Source organism: Blennius ocellaris (genome assembly GCF_963422515.1).
Source record: "Blennius ocellaris genome assembly, chromosome: 13".
In the NCBI taxonomy this organism is placed as follows: domain Eukaryota; kingdom Metazoa; phylum Chordata; class Actinopteri; order Blenniiformes; family Blenniidae; genus Blennius; species Blennius ocellaris.
The window spans coordinates 16,556,561-16,582,739 of record NC_137662.1 but is presented as its reverse complement, the minus strand read 5'-3'; the positions used below and the strand labels follow the sequence as shown (position 1 = coordinate 16,582,739).

Genomic DNA, 26,179 nt, shown 5'->3' with positions numbered 1-26,179 from the left:
TAATGCACTTTCAAAGTGGGGATTCATATCCAATTCGGTAATCTGGTATTTATCTTGATAATGTAGAGTTTGATGGGATTTTATGCATGGTAAAAAGAGTTTGTGGCGTGCTGCAGGTGGGTTTGTTATGCACACCGGGTGCGTCCTGTTGGTGGGGGTGTTTCATTCCCAGGAGGGGGCGGACCTTGAATTCCAAGCGGAGCGAGCTGCTTCCTCTCTCACTACGTCACTCCGGGATAGGCTCGAGACGGGCTGTCGGACAACAGTCAGTCAACGGGGTTTCGGGCTGGTTAACCTCCGCGTCCTGTGGTAAGACTAACCTAGAAACCACAACAAATTAGTTCCCCGTGGATTCTATTTCGCTTAATTTGTTGTTTCGTGTACAAACTGCGAGGGTTTTGGTGGTGATTGACGTCCGCAGCTCGCCGTCGTAAAGTTCAAAAGCGATGCTCTCCCTGAACTACAACGGAAACTTTTGTGGCGGAGGCCTTGTTATCTGTAGCAACAGGTCCACAACGGCTCGTCGGACGCCCCAGTGTGTGTGTGTGTGTGTTTTAGCTTTATTAGCAGGGATTTGCGGGGATAACAAGGTGCTGTGTTTTCCTCGCAGGACTGGAGCCTCCTAAAGGAGAAAGTCGCCTTGCCTGTCGCGGGTTTCTGCTCCGGGATTAAAGTGATCGCCACCTTTCGTCGAAACCGCCGGCGGGGATTCATGCTGGGCTGCTGAGCTAAATGCGGTACGAAGCTAAAATGATGCCGGTGAGTGTTGTTGTTTTTTTGTTTTTTTTCCCCCTTCCCCTGTTATTTATTTATTTATTTTATTCTCTCGATATGATATCATCGCAGTGCTCCGATCATGATTTACCTGGACATTTAAATAGACGTGGCAAGTTAATGCGGATGGTACTTGGTGTCGTTTCTGTGTCAACACAGGCTGAAGTTCTTCAGATTCATGCTTTTCGTCACGCCGTACATTAGATAGTGTGTTAGTTTTCTGGCATTATTCGTGCACACACACGATTACCTCGTCAGAATACACCATCTATGTATTTTTTTATTTCCACCTCAGAAAAATGGCAATCAACTTGCTGCAGATGCAATGATTCTGCCCGTTTTTTGTTGTTGCTATATACAAACATCCACCCTGCTCAGGACACACACAACTAGCAGAGGGCACCTGCCAAGTCTTGCTGGCACTGGGCGAACCTCAGCTCTGGACTCCTGCCATGTCATCACTATCATCTTCATCATCATCATCAGGAGGTCTATTGCTTTTGCTGCAGTGTGAGGCTCCATCTCTCAGCATTCCTCTGAAATGTGTGCAAAGAGAGGGAAGAGGACGGCCGCCCGCCTGCGTGTGCTCACTCCAGAAAAATAACCTTGCTCACAGAGTCAGTTCATGACAAGTGTTTCAGTGACATGCTCTGGCTGCTTTGTAGTGGAGGAGCAAGATGACAAAAAGAAAAATCTGTCACATGTTACTGTGATCAATTATCACTTCAATTACTTGTGGAGACAGTCAAAATGTGTCTTCATCATCAGTTTAATGTGACTTATACTGCTCCTCAAGATACTTTACAAGTACAAGCAAGAGAGAAAAGCAGCAGATCTTCATATTTTAGAAATAAGAACCAGAGTGCAATTTGTCATTGTGTTGGTAATCTAATTTAAAAGATCAAACTATTCAAACTGTGTTAATTTACTGTGGCCTGCTCAATAAACTAATATTTTCAGAAATTATACACTATTCAATTTATGTGTCGCCAGTATTTAACACTGTTATTGTAATATGTTAGTTTTTCAGTTTGAATCTGGTCCATTGTGGTTTTAGCGAAGAATGTATGACATACAGTTGCAGATTTTTACTCTGAGGTAAAAACAAAAACAGCCCAGGAGTTTGTTGGTGTCCTCAGATCCTTACAATAATACCACTCTCCTCTCAGACCTTTGCGTCCAGTGAAACAGCTTGATCAGCGAATTAATCATCTTGGCATTAGCGCCAAGGCTTGTGTTTGGCTGAATCCTCTCTTGTTCGTGACCTCAGTTTGACTTCACCCTCATTTCTTCTTCTCGTCACAGATATAAACTTTAGCCGTTGTGGACGGGAGCTGCTTCTTCTTTAGTAATTGCCTTCTCTGCGCCAATTTGGTGATGTCACCGTGTATCTTTATCTGTATATACGTCATTTGCTGTGCCTGACTGAGACCCCAGCTTCTGGTGTTGGCCTGATAAACACAAAGTGGCCTCTATGTAACCATGTCTGATGTGAGGTATTGTCTTTATAAAATACAGCAATAGCACATGACCCTGCATGTGCAGGCCAGGGGCTTTTGGGGGGGGGGGGGGGGAATGTAGTGTCATAATTGCTGGCTGAGGATGGTAAATAGGGGGTCACTGTCTCCTGAACACAATGAGCTCCAGGGACCCTTTAACAGTGTGTTGTGGGGAGTACATTGTTGTATGTGTGCCTGTGCTGTGGCAGCGTCCCGATAAGGGAGGCTCACCCTTTCTTGAACCACAATGTCGTATAACTCATTTACCCCAATTTCCTCTTATCTTTGCTCAGACGAGCCTTTGTTCTGCAGACACCCTTTATGCCGCATTAAAGCTTGAATCCTTTCTCTGTTTATTAGCTCGTATTTCATCTTATTGTGCTCTTTGTCAAGATTAATTGTGTTCATTTGACAAAATGGTAAAAGCGCAAAGTTAACCTGAAAAGAGGGGGCTGATTTTGGGTTTTTTAACAAATTGCATTCACGGAGCTCATATCACTTTCTCATTCCTCTCCCATGGCACAAGTTGCTTGCTCTTTAGATTTTGTAACAAGATAATCTTTCATTCCATTATTTGACTCTGCATTTTGTTGCCACATGCGTTTGTGTCACATCTTGGTCACGCTACAACAAAATGTCCCCGTTGCTAGACAATCTAGTGACGTCCTGACGGTGGGAAAGTTGAGGTGATGTTCTGGGAAGCCTGATTTTGCTGCATGTGTCAACAGAAACCTGAGCAGGCTTTCTCTGTGGCCACCACAGGCCTTGTGTGTACTCTGTGGGAGAGTTGGGGTGGTTGCATAAGTCCACAGTCATGTGAGTGATAAGAACATTTGATTGCAAAGTTGGGACTTTTGTCTTGAGGAGTGGGTTTATCAAGGTGGCTTAAGCAGTCGGAAGGTGACGTGAAAATGAAAGTCTTTATTATGACCCTGTGGTTCCGTGAATCTATGTGTTTTGGCATTAAACGTCATTGCCATGCTGTCGTAGGACTGTACATTCTGTACACAGGTTACTAATCCCTGGAAGTATCTGCTGGACTAAAAAGTAATACCTCGTCAACAGTCCAAAGCTGAGCTTGCTGTTCACAAGAACACCATAAAGAAACTGGATCATTTCCGTGAAGATAATCCGACTGTAATGCATGTAATCAGTCCCACAATGGCAACATAACATTGATCCTAGTTTCAGACTGGAACTTTACAATAGTCACCTTAGCAGGTGTCAGTTTACCACCTCAGGATATTAAGTCATCAGCATGTTTGAGCAGTCCACGTGAAAATGAGTGTACATTAAAGCGATGCAACTGCAGAAAGGACCCGCACTGACACAATGAATACACTGTGACAGCTTTGTCTAAGGTTGTGCCTCTAATCTTGTCATGGGGACCACGAAGGCCATGTGGGGGTTTAAGGTTAAGTCAGGAATCAATGGTTTCTTTTGTGCCACCTGGGTTGCCATTCTACCGCGTCCCCAGAGCCACGAGCAGAAGGTAATATTGACAACAGGCTGCAATGGCTTTAAGATATTATGCATGCAAATGCAGACGCCCACGTTTATCTCTCTCAGTAGTGGGGTGTATCCATACCTAAATTGATAATCATTTCTACACAATTGAAGAGGAAATGCTGAATATTTGAGAAGGACACCACACCTGAGATGGGACAGTATTTTATTTTATTTTTTTCCATGACTACTTTGAAAGACTAACATGAAGGTAAAAAAAAGTTTTTCTAAGATAAAACAGTCTTCAGATATGCAGAGTTTTTTTATTTATCTCTGCTCATTTGATAAATTCAGATTTTATCGTGAACATTCTCGACCTCAGTGTTATGTTGGCAAATAGCTTTGAATCAATGCCCACCGTATTAAACTTTCCAAATTTTGAATTATTTTTACCATTGACACTAGTTCTTGGAATTGTTTTTGGAGGGGGGGGGGCAATAAAAGTGTTCCCCAGTAACGCATTTTCTATCCAACTCCTGGAAATGTTCCTGTCATGGAAAAAAAAAGCTTTTGTCCTCCGTCTGCTGCATTCATTTACTTTCCTGCTTCACTGAGGTCTCTTTTGCATATGACAGATTAAACGCCACAAAGACATCATTCAGTGCACAACCAATTAGTTTCTAACCCATAGTGAATCGCAACCTCTTTCCTGTTGACTTCCTGCATACATTCATGGTTGATGAAAGATCATTTTACATACTGTAAATTCCAATAAAGCACACATGCTGTTGTTTTTTTTAATATTTTTCTAAATGTTCCAGTTTTTCATCAGGCCTTTATTTTTTTTCCAGCAATGTCAGTGATTTAAGCATGTGTATATATTTTTTTGTAATAGCTTTCAGGTTCCAAAGGCCTTGGGTGTTTCCCGTTAGTCCTCAACGGTACAGACGAGACGCCTTTGGAAAAAGAAAAAGATACATACTCTCCTTTTCCCCTAATTCTGCTCCCATTTCCCGTATCTCTCAGATAAGCATAAGTAGGAACTGTCTTATCACGTCGCCCTGGAATGGGCGAGTATTTCAACAGAGTAGCTTATGATGTGTTCGGTTCAGCACTGCAGTGCAGATGGAGAGAAGAGGTTGTCCCGAGTGAAGAGACACAGTTATCTGCAGCTTCATTGTTGTAAAAGGTGCCCAGCTTTTTTTTTTCTTTTTTAATGTTACAGCTCAATGAAGCTACTGTGTGTTCTGATTGTGCCATTTCTTACCCCTCACTTTTTCTTCTTCACCCCTCCATCCCCTAAATGCAGCAGAGCTGCTGCCTTGTGTTTGAAGGACTGTTATGCTGCAACCGTGCCAACTCTTTAAGCTGTGGTATGGTACGACCTCGGCGCACACTGGAAGATGCTGCAGTGTCTTCCAAACCTGTGGTAATTAAATTCAGAGGTGACTCAGTCAACAAGACCTAGTTGACTCGCTTACCACAGCAATATTTGTAATTGAGAGACTGTGTGCACGGACGACCCTGCAGCCGTAAGACAGCAGATCCTTCAGCGTGGGTGAAGATATAGTCCCAGTTGTCTCCTGATGCATGCGCCAACCATTTTTTTTTTTTTTTTTTCTTTTTTCTGCCATGGTTTTCACCGGGAGCAATTTGATCTTGCATATAAGTGGTAACCAATCTCAAGCTATTAGATCAAGTTGTCTGGCATGTTGCCTTTTTTGTTGTGACAGCATTCGTGCTCCTCTGAGGAAGAGATATTCTGCTTTTGTATCGTGGGAGAATTCTGGAACTGTCTGCAATCTCTGGTTTCTTTCCTGGTTTGCTTTGCGATTACAGCCTAGTGATGGATGAAAAACAAATAGTACACAAATAGTAAGCATGATTCTGTCCCAACTTTATTGAGCGGTGATATACAGTGTAGAGTCGGCAACAAAAGGCGGGAAGACTTCCACTGAACAGAAGTTGGTTTCATCAGTAGGGACATTTAATTGCACCATACGAGGACGATGACCTCTGTTGTAGCTGTTGGTGTTTTATGTTGTACTGACGTGATTTTTCTTGTGACGGGTCAGGACTTCATTTGCCTCATACTCTCATGTTGCAGAGTAATTTCATTAATCTCGAGTTCTTTTTGATTAGGTTTTTCCTGGTAATAGGGAACTGCAGTGGCAGACAGTTTTGATCACATGTAACTCAATTTTTTTGACAAATTGCATTTCGACAATAGTGTAGAGAGCTGAAGGAAGGAGAGTGGAGTCACAAGGTAGGTCACTGGGGATAATTGGCTGGTAGGAATAAGATTTCTTGAAATAAAATTTGCTGATGAACATTCTCCTGACTCAATTTTCCTTTTTTTTGGTTTTTTGCTCCCACTCATATTAAAGGCACGGAATGTCTGCTAGCTGTTCTGTTTATGTGACCTGGTCTGCTGCTGCACTATTACATGTGTTATCTAAAGGATCCGTGGGAGTGCCACACAGACACACATCAGCACAGCATTCTTTTCTGTAATTGGCTGCAGCCACAATGTTGATGTTCAAACTGAAGTCGTCCCAGTGCAGTCTGTCTAAACAACTGGAGTGGCTTGAAAAGCCTGTTCAGGTTTGCAATCAATGGCATCCGCTTTTGGCCCCTTCTGCCTTTTTAATGGAAGAGAAAAGGACCCAATTTACACATCGGAGAGCAAAATTGGTATCTGTGGGCTTCATAGACGATATCTTCAGTGTGCAGCGTTTCACAGAAAGGCTCTGCCCCACAATACATATGCTGCAGCTTAATAACTTTCTACATTATAGCGTCAACAAAGCTGGTTGCTACGCATGAGTCAGGGTTAGTATAAGGGTTGGTAGGCTTTGGATTGCTTACTTTTCTACAGACTCTCGCTCGCTCTTTCCACCTGCCGGGTCAGGCTCCGCCAGCTGCAGTCGCTGATGTCCTCCTACATGCCTTTTACTTCACTGTTATTTCCTCTTGTGGTTTGATGTTGCAGCCTTTCATCTTTTGAGAGACCCACGCTGTCCTCTTTGTATTGTATCTCAAACAGTGCATCTGGACCATGTACAATTGATGCTCCAGAAGATTTGGAATTTTTGCTTTTATTTGCCCAAGTTGAGGCAAATATTTGCTCCTTTTAATGCGGTTTCACCAGGTGCTGATTATAATGAGCTGACATTGAAAATAACGACTGATATTAGCCAGCAGTGACTGCGCCCTGGCTGTAAAGTATTCAGTTTAAGTCTCCTGTTATAACACGGAGGCTGCGGACTGTTAAAAGGCTATATTTTTATATAGCGGATTAACTTAATCCTTGAGATATAGCCGCAATGAACCAGCGTTTCCGTGCGCTCCACTTTGACAGTATCTACAGTGCGGGCCGCAGCATTAATAGCAGAATCTCTCTGCAGTGGCTATAATTGTCAATATGCAATTCTGAGCTGTCACACCAGTGTCGCACCCCGAGAGATGGCTTTGACTGAGCTGATGCTATGATGGACTTCGAAAAGTATCCCGAGAATAGTCAACCTCCAGCAGCACAGGCAGCTCGTCCCATCTCCTTCCCCAGGGCGATCTCTTTCCCCTTGTCTCGGATAGGACGGAAGTGCAATTCATCAATTGCTACTGTCATCCGCTCCCCACCTGACAGACAGAAGGCAAGTGAAGCACATCTCTGTCAAACATCGTCACGTGCAGTCTAAATTGGTTCTGGTCGTCTGCTTGTGTTAAGACTACCTGAAGCAGCGAGTTCTTGTTAGTGGTGTGGGGGCCGCTGTTCTGAACCGGCCCCATCCGATCCTTATTCTGCCGTTTAACTTTATTTTCTGTTGTAACCATGAATAATTTATGAACTATCAATTTGTCTCGCAGGTCCTAGCAGCAAGTCTTTTCGTGTTTATATTGGTACACTTGTGCTGGGCTGTGTTTTATAAAGTAGTAATGATATCATTGGACAATTTGACGTATAAATAATTGGTTGTATTCTCTCTTTAAAAAAAAAATGACTACTCTAGCACAGCCTAACTTTCCATTATGTGCTCAACAGACTTCCAAATAGTGTAATTATAGTTAGTAAGAAATAATTATTGTAATGTATTCCCCAAACTTACTGAAAATAATGCGTCACTCCGAACCTGACAGGAGTGTGAAAATCTCCCTGGTTAACATTAGTAATTATGTGAATGTAGCACATGTGTGCAATATTGTGGCCAGTCAGGAGTGACCACACATAGTCGGTGCGAAGGTCGGCTGCAAAGTGCTAACTCATGGCTACTAATGGTCGAGATCATTAACTGTAGTGCTGAAGACGGTTTCAATCACCCCACCTTCACCTCGCATCATTGTTGGTTCTATATTTTGTCACACACTCTGGTCCTTTCTTTCACCGCTCGGGTATGAAGGCAGTATTTAGTTGTACCTTTCTGGAAAAGTGTGACGATGTCAGCTACTTTGTATTGATCTGCAAACATATTCAGTTTTTTAAGGACGGACTGAATGAAACTGATGCAAGCTAAGGTTTTCTTTTGAATCACAGAATTACCATTTCTAAATGTCTTTTTTGTTATGGTAAGGTGCTCCCCCCCCCCCCCCCCCCCCCCCCGCCCCCCCCATATTTGTTTTCGGTGTCGCAAAGGGTTTTCACATGATCGGAACAAAAACTTCCAACCAGAAACTGTTTTTTTCTGCTTTGTTGTCCTGGGTGGTCTTCCAGCTTTTGGTTTTTGTAGATTACAGAAAAGGGTGACTCACTACTGATTTGTTCTGTTGATAGGGACCTTTCATTAACATCCCTATTGAACAAACCAGTTGAGTCAGTTCCTCTGAGTCAGACCACCACCCCTTCATTTTAACAGCACAAAAAAAACACAATCTTCCTCGGTTGTATATGTTGTCAAGGAAATTGCCTCAGTAATGTTTTATCAGAGGAATAAAAAAAAAAAAAAAAAGGAGCATGTAGCTCGTCATCTTAAGACCTTTGCGCTGTTGCCAAGTGTACCCCCACAAAAGCGACACAACTACTTTTGTTTCTGCACCATGATGCTGCTGTTCTGGATGCTCGCCCCTTTAAGCCCCCTTTGTGCTTGTGACCCTGCCGACCTGATGTTCCCACCGTGGCCCCTGCAGGCACAGCCATTCATAGCTGCTAAGAATTAAAAAAAAAAAAGTAAATAAAAATGAAAATCTAACAAGCGTTTCAGTACACTTCCAATACTACTCTGATAGTTGTACTCTCAAGATTCTTCAAGGTCTTGGACTGCTGCTTATCTGTTTCACCATTATTAAAGTCACTGTAAAGGTAGTGCCGGTGCATGGAGTTGAATCAAAACTGTTTAGTATGCTGAAGTTGTGCCGTTCCCTGAAAGGTTATTACTTTGCTTTTATGATGGTCTCATACTTGTTGTGTGATCAGATTATAGATAATGGCCTATTTGAACGCAACAGCTTACGAAGCAAATATCTTTTTACAATTATTACACGGAGAATGTGATTGTTCATGGATATTTTGCGATCAGAGTTGGGTTGTGTTTGATGGTGCGACGTGATAATTCTAAGGATGTATTTTTCAAATTGGCTTTGGTTTGACCCAGCCCTGTTCTGTTTAATTAGTTTGAACTTCTGGTACGGAACAGTCAAGACGTTAATAATTCCCTCTGTAAATATTGAGTTTGATCTTCAGTGATTGTAAGCCGTGTAGTGACATGTGATGTTATTGCTTGTATTCCCGATTCTTGTTGACCGACAGCTGAATTTTCTTTGTGTGTGTGTGTGTTTTTCTCAGTAACTGGTTAACTTCATACCCTAGTTTCTTATCGATAATAATTTCACCAGAGTTGCTCTTCTATATTTATTCATTCATTTTCTTAGCTTGCTATAAAGCGGTCCGTCATCTGTCTGTCACACAAGGACACACAAATCCAGCTTCTTCTTTTTTTCTTCTAAATCCTCAGCGGTCTGCTCCTCCAGAGCACTTGGCAGGGGTATTTAGTGTGTGTGTGTTGGGATGGAGGGATCTCTCACAGTGGTGACAGCACTAGTTAGCAGTAAGATGGTGTAGGATGAACTGGAATTCTAGAAGCTGCCCTGTGATTTTTTGTTTTTTTTTGGGGGGGGGGGGGGGGTGTTGTTGACATAGAGGAATGAAGCCTGGGAAACAGTGCTGCCATGAGTGAGGCACACATTACATACACCAACACTGAACCGAGGGGAAATCAGTTCCCAGTTAGAGAACCTTCTCTCTGCTTGCACCGTCTCTTGTCACTGTCTATTCTAACATGCGGGCTTTCGCTCTCCGCGTCCCTCCCTCTTGCTGCCCCCAGATGTTCCTGACTGTATACCTCAGTAACAATGACCAGCATTTTACCGAGGTTCCCGTCACCCCAGAGACGCTCTGCAGGGATGTGGTGGACCTGTGCAAGGAACCGGGGGAAACCGACTGCCACCTGTCTGAGATGTGGCGTGGATCGGGTGAGTGCGCAAGTGTTGCGCTTGTCCATCTACACACCGAGCAGGATATGGGGTTTTCAGACGCTTGGCGTTTTGTTCGTGGAACACCTGAAGAGACAGGAGTCTGTGTGGAGACCACCCTTTTTTTTTTTTTCCCCCTTCTTCCTTTGTGGGAAATTGCTTTTTGTTTAAGTAGCCCATATGGGGAGATTAGCTGTGCGGTCATTTGCTTGATGATTTCTTTTTGAAGGGCTTACCTCATTCGAGCTCACAATGCAAATGAACAACAGCCCATAATCCCTGTAACAAACACAAGCACCTAGACATCGAGGTAGGGGGGGGGGGCGGGGGGGTAACGGGTCGAGATGTCTATGCCTGCCTCTTTTTTGCCATTTCCAAGAGTCGAGAAGTATTGAAATCACAACTCAAGGAGCCAGGCTTCGTAGCTGTTTCCATGGTGATGTTGCCGTAAGACTGAGGGAAGTGCCAATTATTGTGTTTGAGTGTTTCCACAAGTAGCCTATAAAAAGGACGGCTAAATACTGAATGTCTCATTTTGCTGCCTCTCACGACAGACCAATTTTGACTCTCCTTGAATTCTCATCAGCTACATTTTCATTCCAATTAACAAAGTATTTCATACTTTTTTTTTTTTTTTTTTTTTGTAATAATGAAATGAATCAGCACCCCCTTCTTTCTTTAACTTTTATGTGGCGTGCAATGTATCGGTCCATCCGTGTAATGAAATGTTCTGAGGCCCTTTATAAAACGAAGGCTGAGGAATAGTAAATGAGCCCTTTTGGCTTAATGCCGAACAGAATTATTGACAAGACACTATAATTGTTTCCCCTGACCTCATTGCTCAGAAAGCCTCACGTGAGTTACGGCGTTAAAATGAAATGGCTTTCGGTGTATGTTGGACAGGATTCAAATAAAACGCTGTACGCACACTTGACCTACATATGTGCAGTCACGCGTTTTAACCTTGTCGTGCTTAATATAATTAGAATGTTTCGGTATTGAGTTTGTGGGTGTGTGTGTGTGTGTGTGTGTACATAAAACTCACAAAATTCTGTTTTGCATATACTCTCATCTTTAGAGAGAGCCGTCGGCGAGGGTGAGCGGATGCTGGATGTGCTCCAGCGATGGGGACAGCACAGGGCAGAGGTGCGCTTCTTTCTGCGTCACAACCGCGCCCCCAGCAGGGAATCTGGTAAGTGTTGCCTCTGAGCACACAGCGTGACCACGCGGACGACAAAATGCAGGGGCGATTTTTCCCGACGGGACTTTTCTCACACATGAGAACTATCATTACACGAGAGCTGTGTTCATCAAAATCAATTTGGCACAAATTTTAGCGATCCCCAAGACAGACCCGACTCCTTCTTAGAAACGGGAAAAAACCAAAGCTGAGATTGCACCGGACCACCTTCCCTATCGCCACGACACAGGCTCGGGGGATTGTACTCCTAACATTGCCTTTATCTCCGAGAGGGTTTAATACTAGTAGGCCTTAAAATCATGCGAAGCCTTACTTAGCTGCACTGTTGGAGGCCAAGCTGAAAGCAGGGTGCCCCAGTCACGTCGTCATAAGCTTGTTACTTTTCGCTTTTCTTGGGAACGTAGAAAACTCTAGTATTTTGGTCGTGCACTATCCTACTCAGCCCCCAGTTGCGTAACTAAGCCTTTTTACCCCTCACAGCTTGAGTCTGGCCCAGCGATTAGACGGCTGTTTTCCCTTCCTGTTATCTTAGCCTGCTCTTGTTTTCCCACACTTTGAGCTTCACTCTGTCTGGCTTGTTCGATGTTACTTCTCGCTCTTACAATATCTTTCAATTGGCTATGTTGTACACGGTCCTTCTGACACCACGAGTTTGTGAGCAAAGGTCCTGAATAGCCACATGGAACATCCACCAAACTGCAATACACTGCATAACTTCACGCCTGACGCCACCTTTTCAGCTCAGCACGGCTTAATGTTAACCGGTATGTATTTAACATGGACCCTGAAGGTCAAGGGGCATCTAAAACCATTATGCAAGCTAAAAAGCTTTCGTAAAGAGCAAGTGCTTTAAAGGATAGAATGTGGCTTGTCAGATGCCCCTGTAAAAAGCCCGCGGCATGGTTGATTATTAGTTCATGTACACAGCAACACGCAGCTGTTGACCCACCCACAGACGATTATGTATTAGGTTAAATCCTGAGATTATTGTAAGTTACAAAGAGCACTGTGCCCAGTTGTTTCCCAGAGGAACGAAGATCAATCAGCTCCAGCCAGTCTGGGTTTTTTTTCTCTCCCCCCCCCCAAGCCTTTGTACTGACGGACACATTTCCGTGTAGCTTGAGAATATCAGACACTGAGAGTCCAAGAGGCAAGAGGACCTTCGAGTCCTGGACTAAAATGGACTTAAGAGTGACATTCGATGAAACTCCATATTGGAACGTGATGTCTGAAGGCTTTTCTTACTCTGTTTACTCAGGAGGGTCAAGAGGCTCAGACCCAAAAAGAAATGGAGTGAAGGGTCCCCCAGACAGACGGATGGAGAATGGGGTAAGTGACAGTGACAGACTAGCAGCAATTTATTTCATTTTAATTTACAAGTTTTAGCAGCTACAAAACATGTTTCATAGAAATGTCTTCATAGCATATTAAAATATGTGGATCTTGCAGTTTAATATGAATTCAAATCATTTTTTACTGGTATTTAATAAGCTGTTGTGTCATGCGGTGCTGATCAATTTAATAACATTTATACTCCTGATAACGCATAATGGCAAAATGAAGCTGTAATATTGTTTCGTAATATTTAAGCTCAAAATCTCACTGACTAACATGAATTTTGAAATGGCGCAAAAGCTTGTATTAGTCTGTGTTGGCGGTTCAAATATGATCTGAACACATGAGATTTTCATCCCCCACGTAACGCTTATACATGTGGGGAGAGGATCATTTTTGATTATTTCAATCATGGACTTGTGAGCAGGCAGTAAATGGAATGTTTTCACCTCTGTGCTCATTCCGGTCCAGGTGGGAACCCCTCGGATGGACATGACGTTGGCCGAGTTACAAGAGATGGCTGCGAGACAGCAGCAGCAGATAGAAACGCAGCAACAACTTCTTGCTTCCAAGGTGTGTGAACAAGTTCAAAATCAGACCGACTCTGTGCATACAAGTGAGATGGTGGTTTTTAATCGATGAAAATGAAAGTAAAGCAGCGCGAGGGAGGAGAAAGCAGTAAGATTAAAGTACAAGATAGCAGGAATCGGGCAAATTCAACACATTAAAACAAAACAAAGTCTTCTGCATTTGTTATTGGGAGTGTGGCTGAATCGCTTCAAGTTTATAATTTGAGAAGCCTGGGACAGCTCCCTGCTTGGAGTTCTCACTGTATAGAGCTCATCTGGTATTTGAAAGTTGTAAAGAAATGCTTCCTGCTCAGGACTTGTTTTTGTCTTCGCTTTAGATTTTTTTTGCCTTGACAGCGAGAAAGCCCCATTGACAGAACACATGCCAGTTGTAATTGAATGCTTGAGTGAGCGTTCTTTTCCCTTCCACACCTCCGCGATGTTTCCGAGGCCCTTTTTTTTTTTTTTTTATGTTTCTGTTGTGTCGATGCAATTACACTCTATGAAGGTAACCTTAAAAAAAAATGCAACTTTGTTCTAGTCTTTCTTTGTTCACCTGCTAAATGATGCCCCCGAGGCTGTTCCTTCTTTTATGGAGCTTTTTAGCATTCTCTTCCAGGAATTGTGCATGCCTGAGGACAATTTCAAAGGCTGAGGAAAGTGACAAGCAAGCTGTCAAATACACTTGCATGCGAGTAAAGTCAACAGACGAGCGTCACCTTCAGGACTTGTCTCGATGACAGTTCCAGATAGTCTGGAAACTTATTTAGGAGCGCTTTAGGCATTTATCAAGTATATGTTGGACACAAAGTCCTGTGTTGATGACTTCTACAGTTCTCTTCCCTCTTTTTTTCAATCAATACATGCATACATGATATTTATGTCAGCATAAAGAAACGAGCGTAATGAGTTTTGTTTGGGAAAACAAATGACATTGTACCGATTCCTCCAAACCGTTCACAGCGGTACTGAAACTCGGAAAGGAAATAATCGGCCCTGGATTCACTCAGTCGAACTCGACAGGGATGTGTGCGGATCGTTATTTCTCTTAATTCTCGCTCCGTTGGGTTTTTCCCCGACAGGAGCAGCGATTGCGCTACTTGAAGCAGCAGGAGCAACGGCAGCAGCAGCAGGCCTCTGAGCAGGAGAAGCTGCAGCACCTCAGGGAGAACATCGAGAACCAGGAGACTCGCCTCAAAAAGGTCCGGGCCCTCAAGGGCCAGGTGGAGCAGAAACGGCTCAGCAATGGCAAACTGGGTGAGCTGAACTGTATATAGTTTGATGCCTCCTCACGGGACTGTTTTTTTTTCTCTTCATCTGTTCTCCTGTCTTTTCCACCATCATGACACTTCTCTCCTCTCCCCCCCCCCCCCCCCCCCCCCCACAGTGGAGGAGATAGAGCAGATGAATAACCTGTTCCAGCAGAAGCAGCGAGAGCTCGTGATGGCAGCGTCCAGGGTGGAGGAGTTAAGCCGACAGCTGGAGCTGCTCAAAAATGGCAAAATGGAGAATTTCCAGGATAACCAGAGCTCAGTGGCTGAACTGGACCGCCTCTACAAGGAGCTCCAGGTATGCCTAAGTAAAGCCAGAGTAGAGATAAGAGTTGTTTTGAAATGAGAAACAAATCTGACCCTTTGTGATTCTCCTGGGTGTCTGGGTGACCAGCTGAGGAACAAGCTCAACCAGGATCAAAACTCCAAGTTGCAGCACCAGAGAGAGAGCCTGAACAAGCGGAACCAGGAGGTCGCTGCGATGGATAAACGCATCAGCGAGCTCCGGGATCGACTGTGGAAGAAGAAAGCGGCGCTGCAGCAGAAGGAGAACTTGCCTGTGAGTATTACTGTAGTACATCCCGGCCCCGGTGGGAGAGCCTTCATATGGATAATCATATATATGCCAAAACAAACAAGTGGAAATGCTCTTGATCAGAACTCCCTCTAGTGGCCTTCTAATGACGACTTTTTTTTTCTTTTCTTTTTTTTTTTATTTCTCTTTATCTCCCAACATCTCAGACCCACAGGCATTCAGAGCTCAGCCATACCAATGTAAGGCTCCTCTAACTTGCTCTCCTCTGTTTTGGGGAAACCACAGGTCCGCTTTTCTTTCAAGAATCAATCCTTTTCCTTTCTCCTTCAATTTATTTATTTATTTTTTTTAAAATGTAAACTTCTCTCTGTGATAGCTCGTTGGCTCATTGCTCCAATCACGTAACCGAGCCGCATCTGAGTTTACACTCCCATTTCTTCACTCAGCTGTGTTTTCAGTCCCATTTGGCAGAAACAAGTCCTGAAGATGAGAGTGGAGTAATAAGTGTCGACTGATAACGCAGCCTGGCAGGAATGTCAGTGAAGATGATATCTTTTCTGTTTGCCGTCTTGGCAGAAGGAAGGAAAGTTGGCTAGCAAGTTAAATTTTTTTTCTTTAGAGCACCTCTTACTAATAATTTTTTTTTTTTAAACACATTGCTGTGTTTTAAACGATGTACTCTTTGGCATGGCTCTTGTAGGTTTTATTTCAGAGCTTGCTGCCTGATGAGTCTCATCTCCCCTGTTTCTCACTCCCTGTTTCCAGGAGTTGTTTAGTACAAAGGTTGCCTTGGGACTGTAAAAAAAATGAGTCGACTGATTTGTGTACATGACAGGACGAGCACAGAAAATTTACATACTCACTGCTTGAGGCTATATGCTCATGCAGGGAGCTCAGGTATTAGAGGGTGGCCAAAAATAAAACGGAATCATCCTGAATGTAATGACGGACGATTTTGTGTTTTTTCGCCTCCTGAAATGATGAGGCACTTTACTCTAATCTATGCAGTTCTTTAATTATGTTTTCCTAATCAACTCTTTCCTCTCAAATGGTTTTAACAGACTTATACTGAGTTTTCTTCCATCCTTCAAATAACTAAAACAATTTTTGACATTTTCATTAATTCTGACTCAAAACTTTGAAATGATTTTCCACACTGGTGCTGATTGGGGGAAAAAAATAGAATCTCTTGACGATTAAGCATGCAATATTTACTAGGCAACTGCAGTGCCGAAACAATAAAATGGCCTTTAAGTTTGAGCATAAATAATAAATGTTCTAATAGAGACTGTGTATAAATGTTTGAAGCGGTGCTTTACGACGACTTCTCAATTATTACTTTCATCACAAGCAATAGGAACAGTTCACTGATTACACAATGTATGCGTCTGTGCGCGCGCAAGCGAAAGATGAATAGCCCACAGTGAGGAGGTGATTTACCCGCACCCTGCCCGGAATCATAATGACTGGGCCTTTTTCACATCAGCACAAAGACACACTCCATCCAAGCTGCTCTCCCCTCCAAACCAAACACTCTCTGCCTGGCTGACATCACCCAGCGAACACATGCAGCCATACTGACAGATGAGAGCGAGACCCAGAGCTGCCAGAGGACACCCAGGCTGCGTTCTCTTCCCCGCACAGTTCAGCAAACACAGAGAAAAGGCGAATATTAGATTGGAAAACAGGGGGACGACTTGGTATTTTGAACTGCTGTTGCATGTTTGTGTTTTTGTTTTCTCAAGAATGGCTATCCTGGTAAAGAGAGGGCCTCAAAAGACACCCATCTTCAGGTAACTAAACTAGCATTTGAGCTCTACACGTGCATCTGTTCGCATTCCAATTATATCGGTTAAGTACGGCATTTTTTTTTTTTACATGATCGTCAATATTAATTATGCATGCCCTTTGAGAAATTTCATCTACATCAAATGTTTTGTATTTTCACGGAGTGCGTCAAATTAAGCAAAAGCATTTAAAAGGTTGTACTGGCTGAGTAAAATAAACGTCCCACTGTTGCCTACATGTATACCAGCCTCTTGCATGTTAATGCTGTTTTTACATTGCAGGATGTTTAAAAAAAAAAAAGGGGGGGGGCTTACTACATAAAGAACTACATAAAGTTTTACTCTGCTTGATGCTGTGGTAGAAAACAATTGTTAAGAAAGAAAATACCGGTGTTAATAGTTTAAAACTTGTTTGAGAGCGAGGCAATGCTGCTCTATTATTACTTTGGTCTGTGTAGGATTTATCCTCACATGTTAAAAAAAAGTAACTTTCTTTTTTTTTTTCACTTGCAACTTACTTGAGAAAAAGGTTTAAAACATTTCTGTTGTGATAACTGTCTTCACTTAGAAAATAGGAAAACATGTTATAGAATTAGAGATACTGTGGGTTTGAGTCTCATGACTTTAAAGTTACATTCACGAAAAACAAACCGAAAAGTATTAAACATTACCCATTTGTGGATTTTCTATTTGTATATTTGTGATCACTGCAGTATACAGAAAATCCTTGTCCTATTAAGCTTCAGCAAGAGCTGTACATTTTTATTCATTAGAGTTCACTTCATTTGGATAAAACTTCAGTTTGCCCTGGCGCCACCTACAGGCTTAAGTCATCATTACTTGTGCACGGAGTTGCATTACCATTCCAATTATTCATTCTGTGTATATATTTTATTTCATCATCCTTTCTGTTTCACACTTTTTGAATTTTGAGCAGGTTATAGTTTGGTTATCCTTTTGTCATCAACATGATTATAAGTGGAAATGTTTGTTCTCTCTCAGACTTCAATAAGATGTTTTCAATAATCCTCAGGGGTTTTTTTGGTTTGTTTTTTTCTTACACTACCGGTGATAACGATCTATTTCTTGTGCTCCTCTTTCACCATGCAGCTGCCCTCTGATGGCCAAGCGGGTCAGCAGTCCGGACCGTCTCGCGTGGCAGCGGTGGGCCCATACATTCAGTCGTCCACGATGCCCCGGGGCCCAGTGAGACACGAACTTCTTGTGAAACCAGCCTACCCAGACGGTACAGCCACCCTGCCGGCCCAGGACCCACAGATCAAGACTAGTACGGGTAAGCAAGCAGAGACGACGTGCCACGTTTGACCTCAATGAACTTCGCCACAGCTCACCTGGAAACACAAAGAAAAGTGAAGCTTCAAAGGTTTCGTGCGAAGTGTGTGAAGAAGCGAGAAATGTTCAGTATGTGGTTCTTATTGACGAGCTGTCGCTGTGTTGTTGTGTGTGTGTGACGCAAGCCGGCTGTGCGTTTCAACACTGTCCTGCCCCCCCCCCCCCCAGCAGGAGCAGCAGACTCTGGATCCGCAGCTGAATGTGATGTCACATTGAGCTCAGAAGGTAGTTGGTTACTTCCTGGATAGTGTGACGTGACCTTGGCTTACTGAGTCTGAACAATACTTTTTCTTAGGGAAGCACAGTGTGTGTCTGTGTACGCTTTTCTTCATTTCAGATCTTAGATGTGTGCAGTGAGCTCTTGGGTGATATTCTTAAAGGTCTTATTGTCAAAGTACCTGATCTGTATCACAGTTTTAACATAGTGACTTGGCTACAATTGTCTTTAGAACAAATGTCAATAGGAACACCTTCAAGCTTGTTTTCACCAGTATTCTCGTTTTTGAGCAGACAGTGAGAAATAAAGAGAACCTGTCCTTGCACTAGTTACCCCCCTATCTGCACACTGCAGCCTCATATGCCTGCTCCCCATGGTAGAAAACAATTACAGTTGGATCTTGCGCACTCCAGTTTCTTCATCTCTTAAGTTGCTCTCTTATCCATGAATCATTTCCACACTAGTTAGTCAACCAACACGGTGCTTTACATTATCAAAAATGAATGATCCTACATGAAGAATATTCATCACAAAACAGCTGGGTAGAATCCCCCCCCCCCCCCCCGCTCTCTCTCCCTCCCTCATTCTTTCTTTTAACATCATCATCCACTGTCGCCCTGTCTCAAGCAAATCCGCATAGACGAACTGAAAGTAACCATTTCCCCCAGTCTGCGATGTTGTTGCATGCGATTATTTCTGAATGCCGAGTTGCAGTACAGAAAGAGGAGAGTTAGGAATGGGCGGGGACTCGGAGGAATCTGCTCCTCCTCGACAGCCTTTTCTGGCAGGGACCCTGTGCAGAGTATCATCCAGGCTCCTGTTGTTTGTTATGCTCTCTGCATGGCCCCTCACGGTGGGCCCTGCTCGGGCCCAACCAACCAACAGCCTGCCAAGACCAAAGGGGAATCTGGAGCGTTAAGGCAACTTTGTTTTTCTTGTCTTTTGAATGCGTCTTCCTCAGAAGCCATGTTCTTGCTTAAGCCTCTGAAAGAGCTGCGGGCTAAAAGAAAAGGTACACACTTGTGTCTGTGCGTGTGCACGCTTGAAGAGCTTTGTTTAGATATGTTCATTTTTTTCTCTTTACCGACGAAGATGAAACTCTTCGGTCCTGTTTGCTGTTGTTTGTTAAAGCGTGCTTGTTGAGCTTTCTCTTCAGTTCTTTTTCTGCAGCTCGAAATGGGTCAGATGGAACAAACGCATAACCTTCACTTGAACTGACGTATTGTGCGGATTGTGACCGACCCAGTCTGGTCTTATCCACAAAATGTGTGTTTGTTATTGTTTAAGAACAAGTCTCCTTTTTAGAGAGCATTTTTGCACACTGTGTTGGCACTGTGTGAAAAATCCTCGTGTTTTTGCCATCTCTGCCGCGACGCTTTTCTTCCTCGCTGCCAAAACATGCTTTTCTGGGTCTCTCGACTTTTCAACCAACCAAGTCAACTGAAAAGCAAATGATGAGAACAATAATAATTAAAAGAAATAAACATCTACAGCATGTATTTTCTTCCGTCAAGACGACAATGTCTTCTGCTGTGTGACTCTGCAACACAACATACTCTGAACGCCGTTTATACACATAAATAATTACTGAAACTATTTCAGCATTGTGTGTTGGTGTGTGGTTTGTGTTTTTTATTATTTTTTTATTATTTCAGTCTATGGTATGGCAACATTAATATACCAACCTTTAACCAACTGCTGCCTTTGTTTGTCCTCCTTCCTCTGGTCCAACAGGCCTTCAGCCTGGGAAGCTCACAGACTGGAACTCTTCAGAATCCAACACCAATGGTCATGGTTCGTCGTCGACACTGCCGCGAATGACCTCCCATTCCAACTCGAACGCAGAACAAGGCAAGAGATGCACAAACACACATTTTTAACACAGAAACTGACCTACAATGCAGATCCAATCCTAGAAAATCTTTCGAAAGGGCTTCGTTCTCGCTTTTTAATGGAATCAGACTTTGCCCCAACAGGACTAATTTCTGCCTCTACATGTGCTTTTGTGATTAGATGAGTCAGAACTGAAGAGAGACAAAAAGGTGCGTCCATTTTCCATGTTTGAACCAACGGAGGTTCCAGCGACCTCCCTCCGCAAAAACCAGAGCAGTGATGACCTGGTCAGGGATGCACAGGTAAGACAGATGCTATTTATGTAGCCACACAAGTAAAATTGTATGTCACTTTGTCTTGCTTATTACAAGCCGAAATGCATGAAATTAATTTTAACATGAGGTCTTTCTTTTGTTTCCACTCAGTCTGCTCCCAAAGCTTCGGGCAAGGTGCCTCCTCCTGTGCCCACCAAGCCCAAAGGCCCGAGTGTCGTGCCCTATGGCAAACCGGGCCTCAACACCGGCACTTTTCCCAAAGCAAAGGCCCACGGCCAGCAGCCGCCAGCCGGCCAGGGCCGCAGCCCCCTTCCACCCTCACAGAGCCAGACGCTCCCTCTGCCCTCCAAGCAGGACACTCCACCGGCAGCCACAGTGCGGCCCTTCACTCCCGAGCTGCCCTCCAAAGACGCCAACCTGAGCAAGCCGCAGACCCTGGCTGCCAGCTCCATTTACTCCATGTACACACAGCAGGCCGGCTCGGGGAAACCCTTCCCGCCTGGCATCCAAGGCGCCCTCAACAGAGCTCAGACCCGCACCAATGGATTTACTAGTGGTAAGGAAATGCACGTTATCACTTTGAACCAACTGAACTGGGTTGTGGTGATGACATGGAGGTGGTTTGTCATTGTCAATGGAGTTTCATTGTCTCATAACTGAAAGCTGTTGGCAAACACATTAGCGGTTTGTACTTTGCATGGTTATGATAAAAAAAAACACCCCTGCAGTTATTGTACCCAACGATAAAATATTCACAAGTCGGCGATCAGACGAACGGCAGCACAGATTAAGCCATCTGTTAGAGCTTCCATTCATTCACCTGCTGCTTCTAACTCTAATAAGACAAACCAAATAAAGATTTCACACAACAAACACAGTTTATGTTCACAGTAGAATTTTACACATGACATCATAATTTTACAAACAAAAACTTAAATAGCTTTGGAATGAATGCAGCACTCGGCATTGCGTTATGTACGTTTTAAGATTGATTGTGAGTATTTCACAATGTCCTCAGCTGACAATCCTGTCAATGCTTCAGTCCTGCGTTACTTTGACGCAATAAATCACAGTGGATACAAACATGTAATTTACTGTCAAAATGATTAGTGTTTTGTTAACAGTAATACATGATGAAACTGAGGCGAAGTAAAACATAATGTTCAGTACAAGATCTGTTGCTTGATCGTCATGTTGATTTGCATGTTTAATTGTTGGCTGAGCCGCTGTGACTCCATTTTGCAATTATCACACTATGAGACTTTGTCAGTCATATCCACGCCGCTTTGCATGTAATAAATCAGTTGGCAGGAAAAAGAGCAGTGAAAACGGAGTCAAATATTATGCATGCAACAACAGCTTTAAAGGTTTCTTTTTCTTCTTCCTTTTAATTGTAGTGTATGGTAAACCAGTGATCCCCAGCGGTGGCTCTCAACATCCAGAGAACCCGTACCTCGAGCGCCGCTCGCCTGGTCCGGAAACCGACGTCGACCACGGCGGGGCCAATTACGCTGGTCCCAGTCCTTCTGAAGGCCCTCAACCGGAGACGGAGCGAATCCCCCGGCCCCTCAGCCCTACCAAGCTGCTCCCCTTCATTTCCAACCCCTACAGGCATCAGAACGACGGCGACCTGGAGGCCCTGCGAAAGAAGCTCTACAACGCCCCGAGGCCCCTGAAGAAACGCAGCTCCATCACTGAACCCGAGGGCCCCGCGGGGCCCAACATTCAGAAACTCCTGTATCAGAAGACCACGCTGGCAGCTATGGAGACCACAGTGAACACACCCACCACTCCCACCTATGCTGGAGAAGCAGAAAAGGCGGCAGACGGGTCGGTGGCCCCCCACGGTCCGAACCTCGACGGTCACCCATCAGAAATGGGGCAGATTGTAGAAGGACAGCCCCAGCCTCAAATCCCAGGTCCTAACGTGCCCCTCCAGCCCTCTGTCGAGCCGACCAAAACCCTTCCAGCCATGCCAGAGAGTGAGGACATCATCCCTCCTCCGCCACCGGCTCATCCTGCCCCCAGACCCGATGATGCCATTTTCCCGCCGCCGCCGCCGCCGCCACCTGCTGGTTCGGAGGACTCGGTGCCCAGTCTGCTTCCTCCTCCGCCTCCAGAGGGCTTCCTCGAGGAGTTCCCTCCTTACCCACCGCCCCCCTATCCCAGTGGAGCAGAGCAGGACAGCTTTGGAGAAGACACTTTCAACATGAAGGCACCAGAGATCACTGGACAGGTCACTCTGCCACCGGTATGAATCCTCCCTCGGTGAAATGCAAAAATGAAGACGAATTGGTCTGACCCCGTTTAGTTTTCAGTGTGTTTAATGATGTGAAGGGCCCTGGCTCTACAGTGCAGTCCAGATCTTTCCCATCTTATTTTAAATTCCTGTGGCATTTGTTAGTTTCCCAGGCATAGGTCATGAGTTTCAGCGAGTGCACATTCTGCTGTTTAATGACCTGTTCTCAAGTTATATAACTGAGAAAAAAAAATCCCTGTCAAGTGCAGCTATTGTTTCTGGAGAAAATGGGTCTTATTTTGTTCACACTAAGCGGATACCGACCCTATTTTCTCCCCCTCCCATGGACTTAATAGAAATCAAAAATAAACACCAGTTTACATTCTCTCCTCCCTAATCTCTCTCGCTGAACCTCCTTAAGCAGGTTGAATGACATAGCAGGATTTACTCGAACGTACCCAACCAATGAGAGATCGATGTTTTGACCCATTTTCTTTGCCGGTTCACTTCATTTAGGAGCTCAAAAAACTTTTTCTCCCTCTCTTGAACAGTAGTCGCTCTTAATGAGGTTACATAATTCTGGCTTTAGCGAAAATAATTAGTTTGTTGCAACTTGTACTGGATTAGTGGTCCACTAAGAGCAGGGACAAACAAGTCACTCCTCTTCCGAGTCCAAAGCAGGCGCCACTTAGAGCAGAGCCCCTCAGGAGAACGCACTGCAGAGAAACAATCGACCCAGTCGCACATCTGAGATCTCCCTTCGCATTTCTGTGTTTTAATGGCGGTTTCGCAACCATTTGTGTAACGCGTAGTCATGGTTGTGTGTTTAGGGAAAGAGGACCAACCTGCGCAAGCTCGGCTCTGAACGCATCGACCACAGCATGAGAGTGAAGTTCAACCCGCTCGCTCTGCTGCTGGACTCATCTCTGGAAGGAGAGTTCGACCTCGTCCAGAGAATCATCTACGAGGTAAGACTATCTCACAATATTGCAACTTGACAAATTGTTTTATCCAACCGGTTTTTCTGCCGCTTCGGTGACTCGGATTTAATCTCGGATAAAGTTTTGTCGCCTTCATTCATTTCAGGTTGAAGATCCCAGTCAGCCAAACGATGAAGGCATCACCGCCCTACACAACGCCGTCTGTGCCGGTCATACAGAGATTGTCAAGTTCCTGGTTCAGTTCGGAGTCAACGTAAACGCTGCCGACAGTGACGGCTGGTGAGTTCAAGTTCTCAGCTCACTTGCTTTGGTGTTGTAGCAATCGGATCAATTCGTAATCGTTCACATGCTCAGTCTTTGACGGCCTTCTTAAACAACAAATGTGCTTATAGTGTACTCGGTGGAGTTGTTATATTTCTAAAGTTTCTTTTTGTTTTTCTCATCGTCCCTTTTTCTTTCCCTGTAATTCCAGGACGCCTCTTCACTGTGCGGCATCCTGCAACAACGTGCAAGTGTGCAAGTTCCTTGTGGAGTCCGGTGCAGCGGTGTTTGCTATGACTTACAGCGACATGCAGACGGCAGCTGATAAGTGTGAAGAGATGGAGGATGGATATACCCAATGCTCACAGTTCCTATATGGTGAGCAAAAGAGATTATATTACTTTTCTTTGTTTTAGTTTTTTTTTGCACCATGAATGTTGCAGCTATTGTTCGACAGAAGGTTGGCCTGTTGAAATTGTCACCCATGGAAGTATTGCAACGCAAACGCGACTTTTCCGTCGGCCTGTCTCAGGTGTGCAAGAGAAGATGGGCATCATGAACAGAGGTGTGGTCTACGGCCTGTGGGACTACGCGGGCGAAAACCCAGACGAGCTCTCTTTCCGCGAAGGCGACTGCATGACCATCATTCGCAGGGAAGACGAAGACGAGGTCGAATGGTGGTGGGCTCGCATGGGTGACACTGAAGGTTACATTCCCCGCAATCTCTTAGGGGTGAGTCACTGAAACTGTAACTCATTAGTACGCTATATATATATATATATATATATATATATATATATAAAATGTGTACAAATCTACATTGTTGACGCTCTTGCTCATTATCTCCACAGCTGTACCCACGAATAAAACCAAGACAGAGAACACTGGCTTAGAAACAAAGGAGCCCTTGCACGTTTCCAGTCTGGCAAAGCACACGCACATGCTTACGTTAACAGACCGGGGACGAAAAGGACACCGCTGCAAATGAAGAGACGAGTACAGACCAAACAATATGAAGGATGAAATATTTCTGGCACGCTGCATTTTGACAACCAAGGGATTCTCCTCCCACCGTGCTCCAGAATGCAGAACGTGTCCTTACAACACAAACAGCTTTTTTCCCCTTTTTTTTTTTCCCCCTTGATTTTACTGTTTTCATGATCACAGAAATACCACAGACTCCGATATTGGGATGTAAATGGAACAGGCAGTATTTTTTTTATTTACAGCAAGAGTTTTGTTTTGTTGTTTTTGTTTAGTTTTTTTTACACACTTTTGAACAGTGATTTCAAGCTCTTTGTCTGGGATTCAGGTTACTTTCCAACACATCGGGGGGTCGTACGTTGCATGCGGTGAATGAGTGGATGGTGATGACGATGACGCTTTTCAAATGCTCTGTTACCATGACAATCTCCGGGGGCTTGTCTGTCATCATCGGCCTGCCTGACTGTGCCTCTGTATAACTGCACCGTAGGTGTAAAGGTTTCCGCCGTGACCGCCACTGTTCCGCTTCAACAAGTCGGAGGACGGCGATTTGAAGCTTTTCGTTCATTTCGTGCTGTTTATTCTGTGGTCAATGACGCCCAGTAAAGGCCAGTGTAAGTTTCTGCACTGTGCACGTGGTTGAGGCACCATAGATGCTGTTTATTTGTAATTCTGTCACAAAAACTAGCGAAATGACACCGTAGCAATTCATTATTATTTTTTTTGTGATAAAACTGACTTTCAAAGTGATGTCAAAAAAAGGTGTAATGCAGTATGAATTTACTATTTTAATACAGCCATTTAATCGCTGAAAGGCAAATGCTATTGCATAGACCTTTTTGTAGCAATCGTAATGATATGATGGTCAAAATGATGCTGAAATTTAATTAAGAAAAATGGAGCCGAAAACCTCCCGAAACACAATGTATCACATATCTGTCAATGCAGATGTATTTATTTTTGTTACTTTTTTCTTTAGCTCTTTTGTCAAAGATGTAACCGCAAGTGTACTGTAGTATTTCAAATATTTACAATAAAATACTTTGTACTAAATTCAACTGATCTTGAAGTCACTGACCACAATGCAGTTTAATATGACGCCTTGTAATGTTCTGTGACATTTTTACAGATGGCAGGTCCAGTGGATGTTTTCCAGGTATTTAAGTCTCAGTCACAAAATCTGTATTTGACTGTAAA

At 44.0% G+C, this 26,179-nt stretch overlaps 1 protein-coding gene across 3 annotated transcripts; it reads left to right on the top strand.

Annotated features, from left to right (window-relative positions):
* The first annotated feature begins 231 nt into the window (after nucleotides 1–231).
* Nucleotides 232–25,982, top strand: tp53bp2a (tumor protein p53 binding protein, 2a). Of its 3 annotated transcripts, XM_080507491.1 has the most exons (21): nucleotides 232–309; nucleotides 611–759; nucleotides 10,034–10,181; nucleotides 11,260–11,373; nucleotides 12,641–12,711; nucleotides 13,189–13,290; nucleotides 14,369–14,543; nucleotides 14,674–14,855; nucleotides 14,952–15,116; nucleotides 15,299–15,331; nucleotides 16,838–16,885; nucleotides 17,990–18,173; nucleotides 20,184–20,300; nucleotides 20,463–20,584; nucleotides 20,708–21,113; nucleotides 21,955–22,808; nucleotides 23,627–23,764; nucleotides 23,883–24,016; nucleotides 24,210–24,376; nucleotides 24,531–24,730; nucleotides 24,850–25,982. In XM_080507491.1, exons 2-21 carry the CDS (start codon nucleotides 733–735, stop codon nucleotides 24,889–24,891), a joined length of 3,429 nt encoding a protein of 1,142 aa, XP_080363617.1. In that variant the 5' UTR covers nucleotides 232–309; nucleotides 611–732; the 3' UTR covers nucleotides 24,892–25,982. The 3 variants fall into 3 exon arrangements, with proteins under 3 accessions (XP_080363617.1, XP_080363618.1, XP_080363619.1); XM_080507492.1 differs by lacking the exon at nucleotides 15,299–15,331; XM_080507493.1 differs by lacking the exons at nucleotides 15,299–15,331; nucleotides 16,838–16,885.
* Nucleotides 25,983–26,179: the final 197 nt, after the last annotated feature.

What these genes read in the sequence shown, in the direction of transcription:
- tp53bp2a (XM_080507491.1), top strand. Translation starts at nt 733, where the DNA reads ATGCGGTACGAAGCTAAAATGATGCCG. An exon ending in ACGAAGCTAAAATGATGCCG is followed by an intron (nt 760 to 10,033) that starts GTGAGTGTTGTT and finishes TGCTGCCCCCAG; the next exon opens with ATGTTCCTGACTGTATACCT. An exon ending in GACAGGTCACTCTGCCACCG is followed by an intron (nt 22,809 to 23,626) that starts GTATGAATCCTC and finishes TTGTGTGTTTAG; the next exon opens with GGAAAGAGGACCAACCTGCG.